Source organism: Chanodichthys erythropterus, chromosome 20, assembly GCF_024489055.1.
Source record: "Chanodichthys erythropterus isolate Z2021 chromosome 20, ASM2448905v1, whole genome shotgun sequence".
Lineage (NCBI taxonomy): Eukaryota > Metazoa > Chordata > Actinopteri > Cypriniformes > Xenocyprididae > Chanodichthys > Chanodichthys erythropterus.
In genome coordinates this window covers 33,025,421-33,046,867 of record NC_090240.1, presented here as the reverse complement: position 1 = coordinate 33,046,867, position 21,447 = coordinate 33,025,421, and the positions used below count along the sequence as shown (strand labels likewise).

At 37.3% G+C, this 21,447-nt stretch overlaps 2 protein-coding genes across 3 annotated transcripts in view; both read right to left on the bottom strand.

The window, feature by feature from the left end:
• src (v-src avian sarcoma (Schmidt-Ruppin A-2) viral oncogene homolog) overlaps positions 1-12,195 on the bottom strand; it is a 55,445-nt gene extending 43,250 nt beyond the window's left edge. Inside the window, exon 1 of one of the 2 annotated variants that reach the window (XM_067370408.1) lies at positions 11,877-12,195. The gene's annotated coding sequence lies outside the window, so the exon portion shown is untranslated. Of the gene's footprint in view, positions 1-10,267; positions 10,547-11,876 lie in introns of those variants that run through there. The other variant, XM_067370409.1, reaches the window with a different exon arrangement.
• Positions 12,196-14,780: 2,585 nt separating this feature from the next.
• The window catches only part of kcng1 (potassium voltage-gated channel, subfamily G, member 1), a 29,562-nt gene continuing 22,895 nt past the window's right edge, over positions 14,781-21,447 (bottom strand). The window contains exon 3 of the mRNA XM_067371459.1: positions 14,781-17,981. Coding sequence (XP_067227560.1) covers positions 17,202-17,981 — 780 coding nt within the window. The 3' untranslated portion in view covers positions 14,781-17,201. The remainder of the gene's footprint in view (positions 17,982-21,447) is intronic.

The following is a 21,447-nucleotide window of genomic DNA, read 5'->3' as shown; positions in this document are numbered from 1 at the left end:
TTAACCGTCGGCACATTACGAGATAAGCGTTACCTCCAAGTCTAAGCCCTTCTAAGGAAGAGGGACTCTTTGATGTGAAACTCGTAGATGACCCTTCTGCATCCTTCTGTTCAGCCAATTTTGTCATGAAGGAAGCATTTCATGAATGTCGGTTTTGACTTAAGGTCAATAGCTTCTGATTTGCTTGAATTCCCAACGATTCAGAGCTCGCATTTTCCTGTGCAAGACGTGAGTGCGAAAGGATTGAAGAAATGGGTCATTTTGCATACAACTACTTACAAAGCCTATACAAATTATAAACATATTCTGCATTCCTCATTTTGAATATTCAGACTTGCCATCATGATCAGTCACATGGCATCCAGGAACCAATGGCGTTTTCTCTCACTGACTGATAGTAAATGTTTCTTGAGCATCAAATCAGCAAATTAAAATGATTTCTGAAGGATCATGTGACACTGAAGACTGTAGTAATGATACTGAAAATTCTGCTTTGATCACAGGAATAATTACTTTTTAAATTTAAATATAGATATATTAAATTGTAATAATATTTCAAAATAGTACAGTTTTATTTTTGTTAAAATAAAAAGAGCCTTTGGTAAAAATAAAGGCCCATTCACACCAAGGATGATAAATATAACAATCAAGATAAAAATTGTTCTAAATATAAAAAAATTATCCAAGTTCATACCACAATCATAACGATAATGGCACAGAGGAATGATATCATTGAAATCATTTTCAGAGCGATTTTTTTCCAGTTGATGAATGAGAAAAACACTGACAGCCAATTGTGCGCTGGTATAGACACTTAGGATGCAAAGCAGTACATTTCCAGAAAATGTCAGGAAAACTTTCAGTAAATTTCCGTAAAAATCCCAGAATTTCCTAAAAATCTGTACGTTTTCCAGAAATTTCCTGGACATTATCTAGAAATTTACTGGACATTTTCCAGAAATTTACATCCCTTTGAATCCCATCATTTTCCTTGTAGTTATCTTTCTTGGTGTGAACAGGCCTTAAGAGACTTCTTTCAGAATCTGTATGTTCAGCATTTTGGCTGATCACTCATCCCTGCAGCAGTTCAGGAATGTAGGCTGCAAGAAGGGACGAGTCCTGACAACTCTCAATCTCTCACACACCCAGGGCAGGTTGAAGTCACAGAGATGAGCCCATAAGGCACACATTCCATGCTTGCTATCAGCCTTCCTTTGAGTCAGGAACGTCTTCTCTATCATTTACCAAGAATGTGTTTTACAATATGAGTGAATATAGCCAAATTTCTCTTTGCAACGCGGAAATAAGCTATTTCTGAGAATGTGCGAGACTTCAGATTCATTCGGACTGTTTTTGTACAGCTACAATAACTGGAAGTGGCTGACACCGGAAGACTTCACCAACTCTTACTTTATAAAATAAGGTGGATTTCATCTGCCAAAATTAACAGATATCTATAGTAAATGCCCAACATTGGTTTTTCCACTGCCATTTAAAAAATGACTAAGACTTCTAAATCTTTAACCAAAATAACCAGATCCGAGATGAATGACAACATTTGATTTGTAGTAAAAAGTACCTAAAAACAGACAACTTACTGTAGCCCTCAATAATTCACCACAGCAGAGCTTACCACAGTTCTCACAGTGACTTCTCTAAATGGTGGATCTCACTTCAGGACTGTGGGTAATCTGGCACACCAAATGACGTACTATACGCTCTTTACACACATTATACAATGTACTCAACCATCTACTGTATGAACCTTCAAGGGTGGTTTCATCTCAGATGCAACATAGGAGCATTTGCTGTTGAAATGCCATTTCAAATGCATGATGTGAACACAATCCTCATATAGAATACTCATAAGACAATCTTGTAGTATAGTGCAGAAGTTTGTAATTAACATTACATTAATGCATTTGGAAAATTGAAAGTATACATTTGATCAATTCAAGCATTCCTTGGGAATCAAACCCAAGACCTTGGAGTTTTCAACGCCACGTTCTGCTGTTGGAGCTTAAAGGGACACACTCAGGAATTCTGATGCTAAACAATTTTTATAAATGAAGGTGAAAACACCACAACTTATGGCTTCTATTGAGACATATGTCATTGTTTAATTATCGTCTGATAACCTTACTTGCCTAACCCATTGATGGAAGTGTTAGCCAGCTTGATCTTTATACAGTGGCATCCATCTCTGAAAAATCCATATTGGCCATGCACTAGTTTATATAATATTACTAAAAATCTGAAAAGTTTGATGGAAAAATGGGGTTCATATTCAGTAATATTATCGATTGCAATATTATTAGTATATTATCGGACTTGTGCCACAAGAGTAACCCCTAAAGCGATGTATGAAATTTTCGTTTTAGACTTCTAATTCGTGACCGGTGTTTTGTTTTGCTCTATGCTCTGCGCTTCCGCGTTTGTCATTACGTCATGCTTCGGGTCAGAGGATACTCTTCCACTGCAAATCGATGCATACGGCCGTCTGCCGGAAGCTAAAGTAATTATTATAGTTAATTTAAATTTTTTAAGTTTTAAATATGGATATTTTTCGTACAAAAATATATCGCTTTGCTTCAGAAGGCCTTTATTAACCCCCTGGAGCTGTATGGATTATATTTAAGATGGATGGATGCATTTATTTTTGGCTTGAAAACAACTTCCCCTTCACTACCACTATAAAGCTTGGAAGAGCCAGGATATTTTTTAGATATACCTCTGATTGTGTTTGTCTGAAAGAAGACAGTCATATCTGAGTAAATCATGGGATAATTTTCATTTTTGGGTGAACTACAACTACACTGTTATTGAGCTGAATCAACATTGAACTAAATCAAGCTGAATAACAAAACTATTGTCTTCTGTAGAGCTGCTTATAGCCAAAATTTTATTTGTTTCATAAATTATTAATTTTACACCTCTAACACTGTTATTTTCCTTTTTAATAATGTGAAGCTGCTTTGAAATAATCTGTATTTTATAAAACACTAAATGACTTTCGGCACTGTACTACTGTGGTCGGGTCTATATCTGCCTCTTCATGTCTTCAGTGATTTTGCAGCTTTAGTCACATTCTGCAAGCAAGTCAGGACACGACGCATCGGTACAGCGAACACTCAGAATCAGCTGATTCCTGATCACTTGGAAAACAGACTAGGTTCCACATTCTGTCCCCTCTAAACTTCCTCCAGAAATGAAGAGAGGAAACAGACATGACTAAAGAAAGAAGACTTCTGAGTCTTCTCGTTCAATGAAGGGGCAGAAGAAGCCACAAGCTTGGTGATGCTTCCTTCATGTGCATCAAAACAACAGCCAAGGATAAATCAGAGCGGCAATCAAATGCCCTGTAGATGACCCATGATTCATCCAGCCATCAAACATACAGTAACAGCCTCTGACCCTCCACATTTCCATACCAGCGACCAAACAGCAAAGCGATTTCCATTACAGCTCAGAGTACTGTTTAAATATTCAAATGGCACTGCCAGTCACCACCAAGAAAACAACTTCCTTTGAAACGAAGCCGGTGCGCTCACATTTAAAGGGAAATTCCACAGTGGTCAAAAACGTCTGCCGCACATGCATGTGATTCTGAGAAGTTTGGGATTTTTAGGTTTTGGTTTCTCTTTTAAATCAGGATGCCACCAAGCATTTTCCTTAAGGATTGGGAGATAATGAGAAAACCTCATTAATATTCAGGCACAAATTAATATTAAGTAGACTGTGAACTGAGTGAACCTAACGCTAGCGTTTTCCCTCGCGTCTTCCGAACTCCCAGATGAAACGAAAACCTATAAAAACTTCATCTCTACATAAAACATCCCTCAAGCGTACCCGGCTGTTCACATGCACAATTGAGACATGCGCTATTTTTCCATGTTGAATGATGTGGGCATATGAACGCAAGATAACAGTCCTTACCAACCACGACACTTACACAGTGAGGTGAAATGGGATCTTGCACAAGAGGAATCAATGAATAGCCTATTAGTCTTCCTGTCATCATAAATATCATAAAGTCTGCTGTCAAAAAAATAAATTATCACATACACTGGAGAAAAATATGAAAAACTTTCATAAAAATCATTTTTATGGTGTATGCCAGTATCCACAAGGACACTACTATGGAAGCTTGTTTCCACCATGAAATAAAAAATAAAAAAAGGTAATTGTGACTTTTTATTTCACAATTCTGACTAATTTTCTCGCAATTGGCTGTTTATATCTCACTACTCTGATTTTTTTCTCAGAATTGCAAGTTATAGCCTGAATTGCGAGATATAAAGTCAGAATTGCGAGTTATAAAGTCTGAATTACAAGTTATAAAGTCTAATTTGTGAGATATAAAGTCAGAATTGCGAGTTATAAAGTCAGAATTGCGAGTTATAAAGTCAGAATTGCGAGATATAAAGTCAGAATTGCGAGATATAAAGTCAGAATTGCGAGATATAAAGTCAGAATTGCGAGATATAAAGTCAGAATTGCGAGATATAAAGTCAGAATTGCGAGATATAAAGTCAGAATTGCGAGATATAAAGTCAGAATTGCGAGTTATAAAGTCAGAATTGCGAGATATAAAGTCAGAATTGGGAGTTATAAAGTCAGAATTGCAAGATAGGAAGTCTGAATTGCAAGATATAAAGTCTGAATTGCAAGATAGGAAGTCTGAATTGCAAGATATAAAGTCTGAATTGCAAGATAGGAAGTCTGAATTGCAAGATATAAAGTCTGAATTGCGAGATATAAAGTCAGAATTGCAAGATATAAAGTCTGAATTGCGAGATATAAAGTCAGAATTGCAAGATATAAAGTCTGAATTGCGAGATATAAAGTCTGAATTGAATGAAGCACTGTAGTCACATGGACTAATGTCTTTAATACCTTTCTGGACTTTGAATGACAGTAATTACGTTGCTTTCTATGGGGATAAAAAAACCTTAGATTTCATCAAAAATATATTTTTGTGTTCTGAAGATGAACGAAGGTCTTACAGGTTTGGAACGACATGATAGTGAGTAATTGATGAAAGAAATTTCATTTTTGTGTGAACTAACATGCTGCAAACAGCTAAAACATCAAGCCATGACTCCACAGATAAGCTATTTTTGAGATAAAATTCATAGACAGATAAAAATCGAACTGGAGAGAAAAAAAACCCCCATAAAGACAGAATTCTTCAGCTTTCAGTAAACAGCATTCAGATATTATTTGGACGGGTGCACAAAGCGTGTTCAAGCGACCATATCAATGGCTGAGCTGAGTGGCACTTCATAATCATACAGTCCTATTTAATAATAAAAATCCCCATCCATCCTTATTTTACTGTCACAAAACGGAAGAAGGGAACAGAGGGAGGATTGAAACGAGACATGAAGCATCTGTGGCCTCGCTCGCCGGGTTGACAGGAAGTGGCCCTGAACTCTGTGTGGACACAGTAGCGCTGTGTTCCCCCGAACGGACCACCACCGCCATGTCCTCCATTCAAATGACATCAGATGTGGACAGATGGGTCCACAGTGGTGAGAGTTCGGCGGGGTCATCCACTTCAAACTCTTTCCTGTGACCAAAAACGGCTCTCTGACACATTGAGTGACGATAATTCAAGCTATTGACTCTCATGAATTGATTAAGAGGATGTTTTTGGGCTATGGTATTGGTCATCCCACAATAGACTAGTTTCAAGCTCAATGGCAGTCCAACAGCTAACGTTAAGCGTGTTGTCAGGTCGGCAAACCAGTCTCAGGGAAGTTGCATCATCTCCTTATAATGAGTCATCAAAGCTTTGGAATAAATGCAATACCTTCAGTGATAAATTTCAAGGCACTTACTGTCAAAGTGCAAATAATTCAGTTGTTGGTCTATATATATAATATATATATATATAAACATGCAAACGAATGTCTTTAGCTCCATCGATGGTCACCGTGACTTCATATTCAGTGTGAAAGCTTCACAAAGGGGACAAAATCAAAAAGCAACCAATATTGTCACCAAAAAAAGGGAAAAATGGTATTTACAAATCCTTGAGCATTGGTAGGATCCACTTAGATGCATAACTGGGACAGAGCAACAGAACATGGAGAGGCAGCTACACGCAACGACGTAAGTTAGCCGTCTGCTGCATTAAAAATTTAACAAGATCTGTGGGTGGCCACAGCAAATCTCGGCTGTATTGTCCAAACCCAGAGAGGCCGATAGCGTGACCATTAAAAATGCAAATTTCATTGCCAATCACACAAAATGTGGTGCTTGTTAAATCACATGTGAACAGCATCAGGGTCTATTGTACTCTCATGTCAAGAGTTTATACACATATAAAAGAGAAGGTGAAAGAGTTTGCTGTGATTCAACACTACACTCTAAAAAATGCTGGGTTAAAAACAACCCAAGTTGGGTTGAAAATGGACAAACCCAGTGGATGGGTTAAATGTTTGCTGGGTAGTTTTATTTAACTCAACTATTTTTTTAAAATGACTATATGGCTGGCTTAAAATGAACCCAAAATACACTCTAAAAAATGCTGGGTTAAAAACAATCCAAGTTGGGTTGAAAATGGACAAACCCACCAATTGGGTTGTTTTAAGCCAGGGGTAGGGTTAAATGTTTGCCCAACGTGCTGGGTAGTTTTATTTAACTCAACTATTGTTTAAAAATTACTGTATTGCTTGATTAAAATTAACCCAAAGTATGTTGGAAATGAACATTTATTAATGTTCAATGAATAATTATTAAACAATAAACATTTATTAAATTGCTTATTAATAAATGTATATTAATAAACTATTAAACTATTACATTTATATTAATAAAATATTAAAGCTTATTAATAAACATTCACCTTTTGTCTATTATTGTTGTCTCTAATTGCATCTGGTTTTTAATTTCCCAACTATTTTGGGTTCATTTTAAGCTAGCCATATAGCAATTTTTAAATAATAGTTGGTTTAAATAAAACTACCCAGCAGGTTGGGCAAACATGTAACCCAACCGCTGGGTTAAAACAACCCAATCGCTGGGTTTGTCCATTTTCAACCCAACTTGGGTTGTTTTTAACCCAGCATTTTTTAGAGAGTAGGTTGAAAATTTAAAATCAGACACATAATTACTAGAGGCAACAATAATAATCAAAAGGTGAACATTTATTAATAAGCAATTTAAAAAATATTTATTTTTGGGTTCATTATTTATGGGTTCATTTTAAGCAAACAATACAGTAATTTTTAAACAATAGTGGAGTAAAATAAAACTACCCAGCATGTTGGGCAAACATTTAACCCAACGGCTGGGTTAAAACAGCCCAATTGCTGGGTTTGTCCATTTTCAGCTCAACTTGGGTTGTTTTTAACCCAGCATATATGATTTCGGGTAGATTAGAAATATGTTGTTTATAAATAATTTGGTCAAGCAGCTTCCCGAAATATCAGTCTAAGAGCGTTCTATGTTGTCCTCTTATTTCTCTCTGTCTCTCGAATCATGCCTCTCTCGTTCACATAATAGCATTTCTAAAGATGAAGCCACTTTTTATTGCATGCCAATTCTCAAAGCCAGTCAACAGAAACAAGTGCGTCATTCATAAAGGAGCCCGAAGCCGAGTGTATCACTCTTCACGGACAGAGGGTCCCAGTGAGAAGAGGACAAAGGCCCCACTGCGTCGGCACGTTACCAATTAACAGGAATTTTGCCTTAAAGAGCTGCTTTTCCAATGATCTCATTTGAAGAATGCCTTTCACTAAAAGGCATTCACAGAATTCCAAAAAGCATTAAGGCCACTTCACGGGATCCGGGCCCCCTCTTCGAGAGCCCTCAATGCTGCCATGAGCACGTCTAATTAAGAGCATCAGTCCCTTCTCATGAAAGCACCCATAAGGAGCATCAACAGCCACGGGCAATGCAGAGAAACAACAGATGAACACTACTGAAGACAAGGATGCATTAGCTAATTGCTCCAAATCACTATGGGACAAACAGCTCATCGGAATAAACTCTAGTACGGCAGATTTAGGGAATACCTTGAAGTTATCAGATGTTCTGAAGTACTGTTTACTGCAAGTGCAACTCTGAAGTCTTGTGTTAAAGGGGTCATGAATTGCATTGTTTCATTGTTTTATAATGTTTCCTGTGGTGCATTTATACTGTTAGTATGATTTTTAAATCAAAAATTGTCATAATTTAGATATAAAGGCATTTTTCCTACCCTGATTTTAGCCCTCTGATTTGAACTCTCTGTTTTAAGGGGCGTGTCTGCTGCGAGACTTCAGTGTAAACGCCTACTGCTCACTCTTTGCATATGAAATAACTAAGTATTACTCTCTTGAAAACTTTTAGCATGTTTTTACTAATACAGCTCTCAAGGTTTATTAATCGTGTAAAGTGTTTATTTATGTTTAGATCTATAGCATTACATTTAGATTGTGGCATTGCAACTCGATTTCTGCACACTAACGAATACTTTCATCATAACTAACAGTGCAAACACACTGTAATTAAGAGATTATTTGATAAACTCACGCTGTTTGATTGACAGCTCCAGCGATTGCAAAGGGAGCGTTTTTTAATCGCTTTCTATTTATAATTTAATCACAGTTTAAATAACAGATTATTTTCATCCTACTAAGAGAAACAATGTGAAGTTGAACGTTTAGTCACTGGTTTGATTTACTGACACATAGACGAACATCTGACTGTACATGAATCATTACAAATCAGAAATAACTGGTCACAGATCAGGCATTAGAATGAACACAGTTACTGACATGTTGTTGCATTACTGTCGAGTCCATATCATAAACGTCTGTTTGCAAAGCCTGCGCCGTAATGCGATTGTGGATTCTTTGGTAAATAAGTGAAATGTACCGAATAAAACATAATTAAAGCTCAACTGAGACATTCACATTGTTGAAAATAATTAAAATAACCACGTTCCTAGCATTAGGACCCTTTGGAAGGTGTGTTTTTTTTAGTCCAGTGAGTGATCCTGTGCTCTTCTCTCTTCCTCATCTCACTAATGCCAGTGGGCAGGGCCAAAGTTGCAATAGTGAAGTAGGCTTTGATTTTCTTCTGCAGAGGCAGTCTTTCACATATCTATTTCGTCTTAAATAGGCACATTCCAGGACGAGTTGTTCAGTGGGTCTGGTAACATTAAAAGCCGTTTTTCGACTAACAAGGAAGTTTTGAGTTCTGAAACTTCTAGGATATTCTCATTGTATGATCACCTCATATATATCAAAAGCTCAAGGAAAATTGAGCTCCCCCATGGTTCGCACCCTGCCTAGGCCAAAAAAAAGTCTTTGATTGCTAGTTTGACCATGACCCATAACCCATACAGGTTAGTGCAAACACATTAGGAAGAATGAATAGTGAACACACACACTGCAAACCATGAACACACACACCCGGAGCAGTGGGCAGGCATTTTTGTTGTGGCACCCGGGGAGTGATTGGGTCTTAAGGGCACCTCAATCATTTCCTGCCGGTATTAAGAATTGAACCTGCAACCTTCGAGTTAGCACTCTGACTCTCTAACCATTAGGCCATGACTATTCCCAGAAGAAGTTGAGGCTCTTCCTACCACAACTGTCAAATCAAAAACCAATAGGAGAGCAGAACCTGACAACAGACAACAACAAACCACCACTTGCTCCAAACACACATTTTTTTAAAAAAAAATTTTATGTTACACTGTTTGCTAGACTGGCATAATGATCTCATCGTTAATACTTCTCACCATTTATTCCGAAGGTATGACCTATTGTTTTCCATATATCCAATTTCTTTAAAGTATCCTTAAAAAGGGGGTTTGACTTGTCAAACAGAAGTGAATTTTTCTGGACCTCGGCAATTAACTTCTCCGCAATGACGTCTGCCATTTTAAATGCGCGAGCCCTTCAACTAGAATGGATTCCGATTGGCTGTCAGTGTTTTATCGTTCAACAGCTGGGATAAATCATTCTCAAAGTGATCCCAATGATATAGTTTCTCTATATTGTTTTCAAGTTAACATGGCGGACGATAAAATGGTCCAAAAAAACATACGCACTCCTGAATTTGATGAAAAAACACAATTGCACTGTGAATCCACTCTGCTAAACCCTAGAATTAACTCTGACATTGAGACTCTTTGGCAAAGACTCAACTGGCAAAGTGCCAGTGATAACCAGGATGTATGACAACAGAACTGGAACTTATTAAAATTAAACATAAGTCAACAGAGAAGGCAAAACCCAAAGATAAACACAAAATATGTCTGCTTTACCAGTCAATGTGAGCTGCCTCGCTCAGTATTCAGCCATTGTCTTGCTTTATTTCTCCTACTAAAGACCTAAACGGTCAACGGATGGTTGATGATACTCTCCAGCCCTTCACAGATTCAAACCAGGGTTGATTTGTTGAGCACAAACCACACTCTCACTTTCACTTACCTAAGTGCATTTCGCCACAAAGAATGAGGAGGCTGGGAAAACGAAACACTCTGAGGACAGCAAGTGTGGGCGAGGTCTTTCTACCAAGATGAGAAGTGGTAAACTAACAAATTATAGCTTAGTTCTAGGCTCAAACTCTCCTGATATGATTTCCAAGGCTCTGAATAGAGAACACTTCTGTACAGGGAATATGTCTTCAGAAATGTGTTAATTTAAATCTCCTTAAACATCTACTGTAAAGTGATGCAACAGAAACAACATAGTATGGAAAGGAAAACGTGAGCACGCTTGAGGACATTACAATACGAACTACATGTCTAAGAAAGGCTAAAATTGACCAACCCAATCTTATAAAAACCCATTTTACAAGGTGGAGATTTGGCATGTGTTGATTCATATGGAAATGTAAGATTTTTAGAAAAAGATTAGGCATGAAGATCCACTCTCAAGCATAACCAGACTGCACAAAAATGTACAAATGAGAGCATACAAATTAGCCAAAAAGTAAAATATTTTGAAATTGCCATGAGAGTTTGTTGGCATGATTCAATCAGATTATGTTTTTCTTAACTTTAAAGATGTCTAAAACAGGATTCAAACACTCGTGCCTTATGGCAAACTCAATATTTAAAGATTTGAGTCATCTTGTGTGGGAGAACCATAATCTCAAGCACTGCCAACAAAGCAGGCGAGAACTTCTCTTTAGTTCACCCAAGAGTTTCACAGCCTTGTGCGATAGATAGATAGATAGATAGATAGATAGATAGATAGATAGATAGATAGATAGATAGATAGATAGATAGATAGATAGATAGATAGATAGATCGTTCGATCACAGTTTGAGACATTGTTGAGATCTGCAAGAGGAAATTACTGGTGTATTTTTCCTCAGGAGAAACATCTGAGAAGCTCTAGATTTGATCTCAATAATACTGTGTAGAAGAAATTGACATAGTAGATTAAAAAAAACTGATTTGTCATTCCTTTTACTACAGGGAGATCTAGCCCAGGTTTGACGTACAAAAAAATAAAATAAAAATAAAATAAAATAAAATACTATTTCAGACTAGTCCTTCTAGTCCTTGACAGGACTTCGGGTAGTTAGTCATCTGTAACATCTCACCACATTATTGATTTATTTGTGTGAATATTGCAGACGAACAATCACAATCACACGAATTTTAATTGATTTAAATGGAAAACATCGCGATCATTTGTTGTCGTTGAGGCACAATCTAACAGTCCATTTAAACCGGCGGATCATAGAAAAAAAATACCCGGATTTATAAACACGACGGCTCGCACCTTTATTTTAAACAATATAACAGACCTTTTATTTATTCTATGAACTGGAAATCTGACTAAAATCCACTTGATAAAATCCCCTCAACGCTTCACAAAAAACATAACGTATATGACATAAAACAAGGCGTTCGTACTCACCTTGTCGAGAACCACAAATGTGGTGTGAATAAAATCCTTTTGTTTTCCGGTTGCTCTGAATGACCTTTGATTGACTGTTTTCGGTCTATGAATGAACGAGGCTCAGCTTTCCATAGTCGATCATGTTTAGCAGCTCTAATAGACGAAATGACACGGAGCGTTCAGTGCGCGTTCATGACTGAGGTTGCGTGGGAACGCGCACAGCTGCACGAGTCATCTTCACGCCGGTAACAATTAATATATCCAACGTCACGATCAAAAGCGATCGGGAATTATCAGTTGCCTGGATAAGCTGCAGTAGCGTGTTGCGTCCCTGAGAAATAGCACACGGCCGAAGGGGGAGTCAAACCCATGACACCCATATGAGATGGTGGGAAAACAGGGAGGGCAGGGCGCTTTGACGTGACACTGTTTTACTACGTTACACTTGACTAGCAGGGACAAGTCTGCATTGACAGGAGAGAGAGAGAGAGAGAGAGAGAGAGAAAGAGAGAGAGAGAGAGAGAGAGAGAGAGAGAGAGAGAGAGAGAGAGAGAGAGAGAGAGAGAGAGAGAGAGAGAGAGAGAGAGAGAGAGAGAGAGAGAGAGAGAGAGAGTGATGGCCTGGAATGGGGTTCAGCGTGACTCTGTAGAGAATTTAAGGTAACTGGGCCACCTATTGCTGGATCTGGGGCACCCTTAACGTCATTTTGAGATTCCTCGGTGCTAAATAAATAAATAAATAAATAAATGAAGAAGAAAAGAAAAAATACAATTTCATACGGTTTACATAATCTATTCTGTCATAAATGTAAATAAATAAATCTGGTGTACGCAAGCTTTTCGTTTTTGAACTTGCGAATGAATCATTTAAGTGAATGACTCGTCCCCGTTCACTTAAGTATCGGCAAAGTAAAAAAAAATGTAACACGAACAATTTGTGATGGGAGAAACGAAGCTTTTCGAAGCTTCGAATCAATTGATTCACTGTTTTAAACCAGTCTATGGTTTTAAAGCGGTCGAAACGCCACACGCTGGTGACGCCTGCTGGTCAGAATAGTGTAAATGCAACAAAAACTCAGGACAAACATGAAAGGTTTAGTTCACCAAAAAATGAAAATATGTCATTTATTACTCACACTCATGTCGTTCTACACCTGTAAGAACTTCGTTCATCTTCGGAACACAAATTAAGATATTTTTGATGAAATCTGATGGCTCAGTGAGGCCTCTATAGACAGCAAAGCCATTGTAATTCTCAAGATCCATAAAGGTACTAAAAATATATTTAAATCAGTTCATGTGACTTCATTGGTTCTACCATAATATTATAAAGCGACAAGAATACTTTTTGTGTGCCAAAAAAATTAATAAAAAAATAACGACTTTTCAACAATATCTTGTGATGGCCGATTTCAAAACACTGCTTCGAATCGAATCAGTGATTCGGAGCGCCAAAGTCACGTGATTTCAGCAGTTTAGCTGCTGATTGATAGGAGTTTGATAGGAGATCCGAATCACTGATTCGATTCGTAAAGCTCTGAAGCAGTGTTTTGAAATCGGCCATCACGAGATATTGTTGAAAAGTCGTTATTTAGTTTTTTTGGCGCAGAAAAAGTATTCTCGTCGCTTTATAATATTAAGGTAAAACCACTGAACTCACATGAACTGATTTAAATATGTTTTTAGTACCTTTATGGATCTTGAGATCTGTGTTCCGAAGATGAACGATGGTCTTACGGGTGTAGAACGACATGAGGGTGAGAAATTAATGAACTAACCCTTGAATAAAAACACCTTTTACAAACACATTGCAAATGTTTTGTTGGAAGTAAAATCTATCAAATGCAATTAGCCTGACTTTTCATCTAATAACATTAAATATCAAGTGTCTGTGTAATATGTGCCCTTTTATAAATATTCAGGTCTTTTTTGTTTGTTCCATGGATGGCTTAGCTAAACAGGCCAATAAAACTTGAATCTTGAGAAACACTGTGTTTTTAATCGGTTGAGTGAATGATTCAAAGACCTGTCCCCACCTATTGGCGTATCATGCAACAAGGGTCACTGAACAAATCAAAATTGAACGTTTTGGAACAATTTAGAACAGATTTAAAAGATTCGAGCCACTGCGATGATGAATCAGAATCCCACCAGTGCCATTAAGACACTCGTAAACCCAGTCTTTCTCTACTATATTTTGAGAGAGAAAGTAGCAGCATTTGTTCTTATTTAAAAATGAAATGTGTCTATATGACCAATATAATAAAACAAATATATTATTCAGATGTATTATATTATGTATTATTGGATAAAAAAAAAAGCCACTCGCTTTTTGCAGTGTAGATTGTTGCACGTCCAATCTTAAGTTTTAATAAACAACTAGTTCTGAGCTTTTCAATGAAACAAACAAAAACAACTACATCTATTAAAGCGTATTAGCCTCTATGCTTTTAGAAGTCAACGTAATTCTGGAGTATTTTTCTTTTCTCAGACATATGCACATTCCTCATTGGATATTAGGAACTAAATTCAGGACTCGTTGAGTAAATTCACATTCTTTTGAGAGCGCTTCCCTTCAGCTTGCCATTTTCTATAACATAACAAGTCTTATCAGAGATACTGACAGCCGCATACATACCAGAAACTATAGCCTGAGGCCAATTCCTGCGGTCTTCCTTCATTTGCACATTATATGTTTGTTTCACAGTGAATCCAAGTTTATTGCCAAAGATTTGTCACTACTGCCCCCTGCTGGTGACTGAATTGTTTCATGATGTCAACATGTTGTTTACTGTAATATTCAGTAAGCAACAAACATTTGTAAGAAATAAGACCATAATTCACATTAAAAGTGAAATTAGGTTTATTCATGTTATGTGTGATTTATTATTATTAATATTATTATTTAAAAAAAACAGTACATGACACATATGTGAGAACCAATAGTTCCTGGCAAAATAAACATTTCAGATTGTAAATCGTGGTACAGAATTATATGGTGTGAAATCTGAATCATACACATCTCAGCACGTATCAGCAGCACGAAACTTTGAACACAAACCTGGTGTTTACATATCATTCAAGTGTGTGTTGTGATTTCTGTATGGTAGAATTAAATATGCACAAAGGGAAGATATTCATGCAGTACTGAAGTACTGAAAATACATGTGCAGAATCAACAAAGTGGGGTGTTTATGGACAATATGTAAAATAAGCCGTCTTACGAAATTATTTCATGTTCTTAAGGTACAATTAGACTGATTTTACATTCACTTGTATTCATTCACTTGTATTCATACACATGCAAATGAGGGAGAATGGGAATGCAAGCATATGTGTAGATGTTTTCCCTTTTGCTGTGTATTGAAATTTGGTGACCTGTGAATTCATATAGTGAAAACATGTTTGACCAATAGAGGATGTAAATGTGCACGTTGATTTATTTTACAGTCCTGCTCCACATGTACATACTATGTAATTAAGGGCCAAGCACTGAAGGTGCGTAGACACCTATTGTATCTGTTGGAGTTCTTCTGCTCTCTCAGCCCATAGATCCACTTGTGGGAAAGATATGAAATTTGGCACACTGATAGAGGCCAGTCTGAACTGTCACCATAGCAAATTTGGAGTCTCTAGCTCAATCCCTCTAGCGCCACCAACTGTCCAAATTTGCCCTTATTTTTAAGCTAATAACTTTTGAACTGTAAGAGCTAGAAACAAAAAGTTTTCCTCCTTGGCTCAAGTCGATGTGGTAAAGACGTAATTTTTCCGCCATGAAAAACCGTTTTCGAAAAAACGGGTGAGCGAATTTTACGTAGCACTTGCGAAAATAGATGCAAGGCTCTATCTCCTCAGCGCTTTATTGTATTTAGACAAAACTTAGTACATGTCATCACGAGCTACCTGAGGTTACATGCTGCATTTTGGCGCAGCGCCACCTACTGGTCCGGAGATACAAAAAAAATGTCTATTTTTGCTTATAATTTCTGAATGGTTTGTCCAAAAATCATAAAGGTGGTCTTGTTAGATTCGGGGCATCATGCCAAGTTGAATGTTATCCAATTTTTACCATACCGGCCATTTTGAAATTTTTAGTAAAATGCTTTATTTTACGAACGCATGCATCATTAGGAAACTCGGTATGGGTCATCGGCATGATGCCCTGAAGGAGTCTGAGAAGTTTTAGACCAGCACCACCTAGTGGTGAAAAAAATTGTTTACATGCTTATGACTTTGGATGTGGTTGACTCATTTTCATGGGACTGAAACACTTCCTTGGATTCCTGAATCCTTGCCGAGTCCAACGATACCAAACATTCTAGGTTTCGCCTTATGGTTAGTGCAGCGTTGTGATTTAGTATTTAAACAACATTAGCAAATATCTTAGGAACTATTAGTCAGATTGAGACAAAACCACCGTTGGAAATCGATAACAGGTCATTGACTATATGCTAATGGCCAAAAAAAGTGGCAAAAATCCAATCAAAGTCAGGTGTGTAATTTTTAACTTTTTATCTGTTCATACATATAAATGCCTATAACTTCAAAACGAAATGAGATATTTTCACCAAATTTGACACGCTTATGTATGGGGGCACTCTGAGGTGTAATACTGTAGTACTGTTAGTCTGATTGTCTCAGTTTCTATCATAGTCCATTATGACATTGTTGGTCTGCTGCTAGCTTCCTTGTTTGCTTCTGTTGTGCTTGACCCCTTAACTGCTGCTTGCAGCTATATTTATTAGAGTAATTGCAATAACTGGGTAATAACTATGTACTAACCCTGAACCTACCCTTAAACCTAACCTTAACCCATGTAGTTACTCTATTACCCGGTACTTTCTTAGGTAAGTATACACAAGTGCATGTACTGTAAAATAAAGTGCAACCCATTATTTTCTTGTTCATCACTGTAAAGCTGATTGGAAACAATCTGTATTGTATAAAGCGCTATATAAATAAAGGTGACTTGACATAAAATTGTGAAAGGCATGAAAGTTCATCATAATTGAATAGGGCACCTAATGTATTATTAAAAATGATCTTCTCGTGTTCTACAGAAGAAGGTTTGGAATGTCATGAAGGTGAATAAATGATGACAGAATATCATTTTTTGGGTGAACTATTCCATTAAAATCAAGCCATTAATTTTCAAATAAACCCAAAGACCTTGATTAGTGAGGTCAGAATGGTTCAGATATGTTTAACTTAAACTTGGAAGTCAATTCTGCTGGAACGTTCACGACTGAGCACCCTAAAAGTCTTTGAATGGATAGTTGATGGATTATGTGAAACAACATTTAAGATATAAAAAAAAAAGCTTTTTATTCCACGTCCAGCACTTTTACTCCTCTCGGTTTCTGTGGTCAGACGAGACGCTAGGGAAGAGCACGTCGCTCTCCAATGACAGGTTGCTGCCCAGCCCCGCAATGCGGCTGCGCAGCAGGAAGTGAGTCCTCCGCTGCAGCAGGCGCTGCTGCTCCTGTTTGAGCTCCACGTAAGAGCGCGAGAACGTGTGGAAGATGGAGGTGACGGGGAACGCCATGAGCAGGATCCCGCTGAGGATGCTGCTGAGCGCCACCACCTGTCCGGGGATGCTGCGCGGCACCATGTCGCCATAACCCACTGTCGTCATTGTGATCACAGCCCACCAGTAGGTGGCGGGAATGCTACTGAACTCTCGCGTGACCGCCGCCTCGTTCTCGATCAGGTAGACGAGCGGGGAAAAAAGCGCAATGGCGACGCAGAGGAAGAGGAGGAGGAGACCAAACTCCCGCGTACACCTGCGTGCCGTCAGCCCGAGCGTCTGGAGTCCGAGTGAGTGCCGCGCCAGCCGCATCACATAGAGGATGCGCAACGCCCGCAGCACCCTCAGCACAAGGCCCACTTTGTCTAAGTAACTGCTGCCCGAGCCCAAGCGTTTCTCCCCTGTGGAGGTGCTGTCCACCACCAGCGTGATGTAGTAGGGCAGGATGGCTATGACATCGATCAGGTTGAGCGGTCGCCGGAGGAAGGCCAACTTGCTGCGGTCTTGGATGAAGCGCAGCGTGAACTCCAGCGAGAACCAGGCCACACACACCGTCTCCACTATGAAGATGTTGTAGCACATCTGAGAGCATTTCCCCTGAAAAAGATAAATGGAAAGTTTAATAACTTGGGACTATGGCTACATCCAAAATTACACACTTGCCTACTATATAGTAGGTGAAAAACAGTATGTGACAAAAAAAAAAGTATGTTCGAATTAGGGCTGGGTATTGACACAATTTTCACGATTCGATTCGATTTCTATTCACATGCTTATGATTCTGATTATGATATCGATTATTTTGGATGTAGTATATCAGATACAGTACATGGCAAATTTTCAAGAGGAAAAAAATCTCTCGACGAATGCTGTAAACTACACATGGGAGTAAACTGGTACTACTTGCTTGACTATAATATTGAAGGTTAAAATGAACTTATTTATATACAAACACAAATTACACTCAATTATGGTTTTTTAATAATAAATAAAGTTTAGAATTACATAATCATATTTCTACTCCAATTAGTTTTTTAAATAAACATTTAAATCGTGGCTGTCATAACTGATTTATTCAAACATGCATTAAATATTGTAGAACATTATAGTGCATAGCTATATTTGCTAAAAGGGACTACTTCCTTTGGCGGGGACTTTAGACCTCATCATGACAAACAGGACATTTGGACAGAATTTCTCTTGAAAAAGTGGATAAGTATTCATACACAGCGCAGATCATAATATCATAATCAGTGAGCATGTTTGTAAATAAAGCTGTTTTCTAAATAAAGTTTGAGGACGCTTGGTGGTGACGACGTTGATCCGCGACCATGGTGTGCTGTAGTCCGTTTATAGCCTACTGTTAGCCTTTTATATCTGACCACTTTATTTAGGCTTCAAAATCTATAAATGTTGTGTTAACTTGTAAAGATTATCTTGATAGACAAAACATGTAAGTGTCATAAACCTTTGTTAAACACAGAGCTTATTTTCTGCGATTTTCCCAAAGTCTATGGGAAAAATGCATAGGCTTTCAGCATGGCTTTCAGTCGAGGGAACCCGTGCGCCGCTAACTTCCGGGTTGGCCTACAAAAACGCGTCATCCCTGGGGCACGAGCGGAGGAGAGGATGTTCACATGCGCTCGTGCTGCCGCTTCTCTTTAGCGCCTCAGTTAAAGCGATCTGTCACGTCACATTAAACAGCGCCAAAACGGTATTTATTTTTTGAATCTCATAATAAGATGGACGTCATTTGAAATCTGAGACTTTGCTTCATATCAAAAGTAACAAAGATTATTGTGATTTATTGGATGGGAGACGCTACATGTTCTGTTCATTCATCAACTGAAAACAGACTAGACTAATAGATTCTTGGGATTTCGTAAAAATGAGAATCGATTAATATCGAGAAATCGATATTGCCCTAGTTCGAATTCACAGTACTCATAAAAGAGTAGGCAAAAAGTACTTTAGGTGAGATTCAGAAGTGTGCATAGGCTACTATGGACACTTTACTATCCCACGAGGCCACGGGAGAGGATTTGTGTCTCTGCATGTCACACGATAATGACAACATGGCGAATGTAGTACATCTGGATTACATTCATACTACACACATTCATACTTTATAGACCTTATGTAGCCCTGCTCCTTTTCAGCACTGCGCTTCTGGTTTGTATTTCCACAGCGATCTTATTTTTTTAGGGATGCACTACACTGTAAAAGAGATTTGTTGGTTTAACTTAATAAAGTTACCTGGTTGCCTTAAAATTTTGAGTTCATTGAAATTAAAAATTTGAGTTAATCCGATGAAGGCGATTGATTTAATCAACAGAATCTCTAAATATTATATTATCTGAACCACATTAATTGTGAAATCATGAAAATAATTTTTACAGTGTATAAAACAGTACCTTATCCAGCCAATATTGGAGATATTTTTTTATGTTACAGTGTTACAAAAGATTTTTTTTATTTCAAATAAATGCTCTTTTGAACTTTATATTCATCAAAGGATCCTGAAAAAGCAAAATCATCATATTAGAATGATTTCTGAAGGACCATGTGACACTGAAGACTGGAGTAATGATTAATTATACATGATTGTACAATGATTAATTTACATAAATTGTAATTGTAATAATTTAAATTGTAGTAATAATTCATAATATTACTGTTTTTACTATATAAATAAATAAATGCAAATAAATGCAGTGTTGTTGGTGAGCATAAAAAACCTCTTTAAAAACACTAAAATCTTATTCTAATATAATTTAATTATCTTTTATTCACTTAATTTTTTACTAGTAGTATATTTTAATGTTGCTTTTTCTGTGGGGTCGCCATCCAAAATCATGATTTATTGTATTCGGTGACAATAAAAGGTTTGAAGTTTGACATTAATTGTACTTAATTGTAAGTTCATCATTGTCTTGATTTGCTTACATATATATATATATATATATATATATATATATATATATATATATATATATATATATATATATATATATATATATATATGTGTGTGTGTGTGTATGTATTTATAAAATGCAAATTGTATTTGGAACTGGATACAAGCCAAGATAAAACAACAACATTCACAACAAATAAAGAAATAAAGAAAGAAGTTTAAAGAAATGTGTTTCATACTGTAAAGTGTTTTTGCTGTTTTTGCAACTTCAATTGTTGTGAATCTTGCTTAGTGTCCTCTTTTCTGGAGCTTGAAACTTTTGGACCCCAATGACTTGCACGGTATGGACAAAAATAGCTGAAACATACAACATCTTCTAATCATAAAACATCTTATTTTCTGCTCTGCAGTAGAAAAAAAAAATCATACTACTTTGGAATGGCATTAAGGCGAGTAAATGATGCAAGGATGTTCATTTTTGGCTGAACTATGCCTCTAATCCCAGCCAATGTCTGGTTCTCAGCTGCAATACTGTTAGTGGAACACTAGAGGTCGCTGGAGATTAATGTAAACGCATCCTTCCAAAAGGTGTTTTCAGGACTTTGCTGCATATTTTCATGTCACCTCGTCTCACCTCGATCCTCAGTGTGTCTTTTCTGTTCTCATTAAATCCTAGGATTGCACCTTGAAGACTAACAACAACAAAGTAAGAAAAATGTGTTGATTGTGGTACAGTAAATGAATTCAGCTCAACTGTGAAAATGGTGCCAGTGACTAAGCACACTGAAAATAACACCTCATTATATAAATTTTGATTGTATTTATATTGCTTAAGCACGTTAGAACTACTTGACTACATTTTTACTTCCTGGGTTTATACAAACACCCCTCAAAAAACAAAAAGATAAACCCTCTTGAGATTATTATTATCATGCAGATAAAATTAAAACCACTGGTCTAAATGTTACGAAGATGTCACATGAAGTCAATAGGCTACTAAAAATGTAACAGTATTATTTGGATTTGTTAGTACTTGATGAGTCTTAGTCAACTGTCTTGTTTCCTCACAGTAGGTTACCATAAATAGCCTGTGACATACAAACGTCATTTATGAAATGGACGGAGACTCTGTCTGATGCTGATGCTATG